Raw genomic sequence first — 2,829 nt, 5'->3', positions numbered from 1 at the left:
ATATATATATATATTTTAGGAGAACAGTATTTGCAATTGGTATTGTTTTTTTGAGTTAATTTAATATTTACCTGCACGGTGGCCTCCAGGGTTAGTTTTGGTTCAAGGTTTGAAGAGTATCTCAGGGAAATAGTCTTAGTGAATCCTTCAGTTGTCCAGTGCAGTAGATCTGTTGGTTTTATATAACAAAAAAAGGAATTTAAGGTTCTATTCTATATTTTTCTTCCATTGTTTCTGGGTCCAACTATCGTGGCCCTGATTACTAAGATTGGTTGTTGTTGTTAAGTGCCGTTGAGTTGGTTGTGACTCGATAGCAACCCTGTTAAGAGTTTCCAAGGGGTGGCTGGTAAGTTTGAACTGCTGACCTTACGGTCCAGTGCGTATTCGACAGTGCCACTCCAGGACTCCAGACAGGTTGGTAGTAGTAGTATTTGAACCATTTTTAAGTGTAAAATACACTGCATTAATTGCATTTACAGTGTCATTCAGCCTCTCCACTATCTGTTTCCAAAAACATTCCATCACCCCAAAAGAAATCTGTGTGCATTAAGCTGTCACTCCCATTACTGGAAGGAGCTCTGATAGCGTAGTGGTTACTATTCAGACCGCTAACCTCAAGGTCAGCAGTTTGAAACTACCAGCCATTCCGTGGGAGTAAGTTGAAGCTTTACAGCCTTAGAAACCCTATATAGGGTTGCTATGAGTCAGAACCGACTCCAAGGCACACAGCCACCACCACCACCACCCATTACTAGTCCCTGGTAACTTCTAACTTACTTTTTGTCTCTCTGGAGTTGCCTATTCTAGATATATCATGTAATTGGGATCATAACAGTATTTGTCCAATGGTGTCTGGCCTATTTCACTCAGTATTTTCAAGGTTCATTCATGCCTTCGTATGCATTCCATTGTGAGAGCAAAGGTTTTGCAGAAGAGAATTTTGATACTGCGCTCCTCATGCTACGTTTCAGGCAGACAGAACTGCTGAGCAGTGGGGCTGGAGTCCAGGTTAAGTTAGGAGTTACTGTCTTTTCATGAGCACTTAAACCCTCTGCCACTGAGATGGTTCCAACTCATAGCGACCCTATAGGTCAGAATAGAACTGTCCTGTAGGGTTTACAAGTCTGTAAATCTTTACAGAAGCAAATGGACACATTGTTCTCCCACAGAACAGTCACTGGGTTTGAACCGCCAACCTTGGTTAGCTGCAGCATATTTTAACCACTGCACCACCAGGGTTCTTTCATGAGCACAGTTCCAAAGAATTCTGTGATTTAGGATAATGTCAGGTGTTTTCCATTTCCTCATTTGAGCCTGGTGGAAATAAGAGAGGGCTTCAGAAAGTTTGTGGGGAAATTTCGCTGTCTTTTCATTCTCTTTTTCCATGAATTTTGTGATGCCCTTCCTTGTATGTGCAGCTGTGGGTAGAACTGGGATCTAACAAGCGATGGATTCTGTCACCTTGCTCAGTGTTTTCACATCTGTACAATAGAGTCCATAGTGTCAGAGAAGCTTGTCAAGACTTTTTCATTTTTATTGCTCAGCTGAAAAAAGTCCTTGGTGTGAGATATTTTTCATTTAATTCTAAGTTCTGCCCATGCTTCAACCATGGTCTTATTGCCGCCCTATGCTTTCTTGCCTGTAACCTGGATTTCTCTTTGGCAGGAGCTGGTGGTGATGGGTGCCCCAGGGTCGTTTTATTGGGCTGGGACGGTCAAAGTGCTGAACCTTACAGACAACACCAATTTCAAACTGAATGATGAAGTCATCATGAACAGGCGGTATACTTACCTAGGTGAGTACCTTGGGAAGACAACAGGTAAGAATGGGCGATGGCAAACATGACTATCATAAATTATTGCTTAACTGGTAAAAAGAAGAGCTAGTTGGCTTTTGCATCTACTGTTCTAACTGGTTATACTTTTAACCATGGGCCCCATAATTTTAAACCCACACACAAATGGTGGTTGTTGTTAAGTGCTGTCGAGTCAGTTCTGAGTCATAGAAATCCTGTATTGGGTTTCCGAGGAGCAGCTGGTGAGTTTGAACCACTGACCTTGAGGTTCAAACTGTCTTTGTGGTCCAGTGCATTATCCTACAGCACCATACCAGGACTCCACACAGAGATGGTGGGGAGGAAGAAAACTAAGGAGGCCAAACCAGAACTGTGTGATTTAATTGAAAAAAACCAACAGTTGACCCATCCAGAGAAGCAAATGTTTTGTTTTCTTATTTTCAGCAATTATTCTGGTTCAGATGGTCAGATGCGGCCTAAGCTGGTGTTTAATTAAAGACTAAGAAAAGTTTCTCTTATGTTCTCAACCCTTTTAATCTTCTAGAAGGAAGACACAGTTTAACTTAACAGCCATCAGGCGAGGATGACGCCAGGACAAGGCTGTTTCTATTTAAAAACAGATAGGTTGTCTTTTCTTGTGTCGATGACAATTACAAGGTTCTTTTCTTTAATCCAGGCTCTAAATGCTATAATCTAGAACTCAAACTGAAGCTCAATTTAGCAAGGTCTACTGATGAGGGGAAGGAGCTCTGGTAGCGTAGTGGTTACGAATCAGGCTGCGAACCGCAAGGTCAGCAGTTCAAAACTACCAGCTGTTCCGCGGAAGAAAGATGAGGCGTTCTGCTTCCGTAAAGATTTACAGCCTCTGAAACCCTGTACAGGGTAGCTATGAGTTGGAACCGACTCCACGGCACATAACAACAACAACTTATGAGAGGAAGGAGCACTGGTAGCGTGTTGTTGTTGTTGTCAGGTGCCATCGAGTCGGAACCGACTCATAGCGACCCCATGCACAGCAGAATGAAACAATGTCC

At 42.6% G+C, this 2,829-nt stretch overlaps 1 protein-coding gene across 1 annotated transcript in view; it reads left to right on the top strand.

Annotated features, from left to right (window-relative positions):
* The window catches only part of ITGA9 (integrin, alpha 9), a 497,442-nt gene that overhangs the window by 79,921 nt on the left and 414,692 nt on the right, over positions 1–2,829 (top strand). The window contains exon 6 of the mRNA XM_006869158.1: positions 1,666–1,795. Coding sequence (XP_006869220.1) covers positions 1,666–1,795 — 130 coding nt within the window. The remainder of the gene's footprint in view (positions 1–1,665; positions 1,796–2,829) is intronic.

Source organism: Chrysochloris asiatica, unplaced genomic scaffold (genome assembly GCF_000296735.1).
Source record: "Chrysochloris asiatica unplaced genomic scaffold, ChrAsi1.0 scaffold00127, whole genome shotgun sequence".
NCBI lineage: Eukaryota > Metazoa > Chordata > Mammalia > Afrosoricida > Chrysochloridae > Chrysochloris > Chrysochloris asiatica.
The sequence above is the reverse complement of the archived record's forward strand: the minus strand, read 5'-3'. Positions and strand labels throughout refer to the sequence as shown.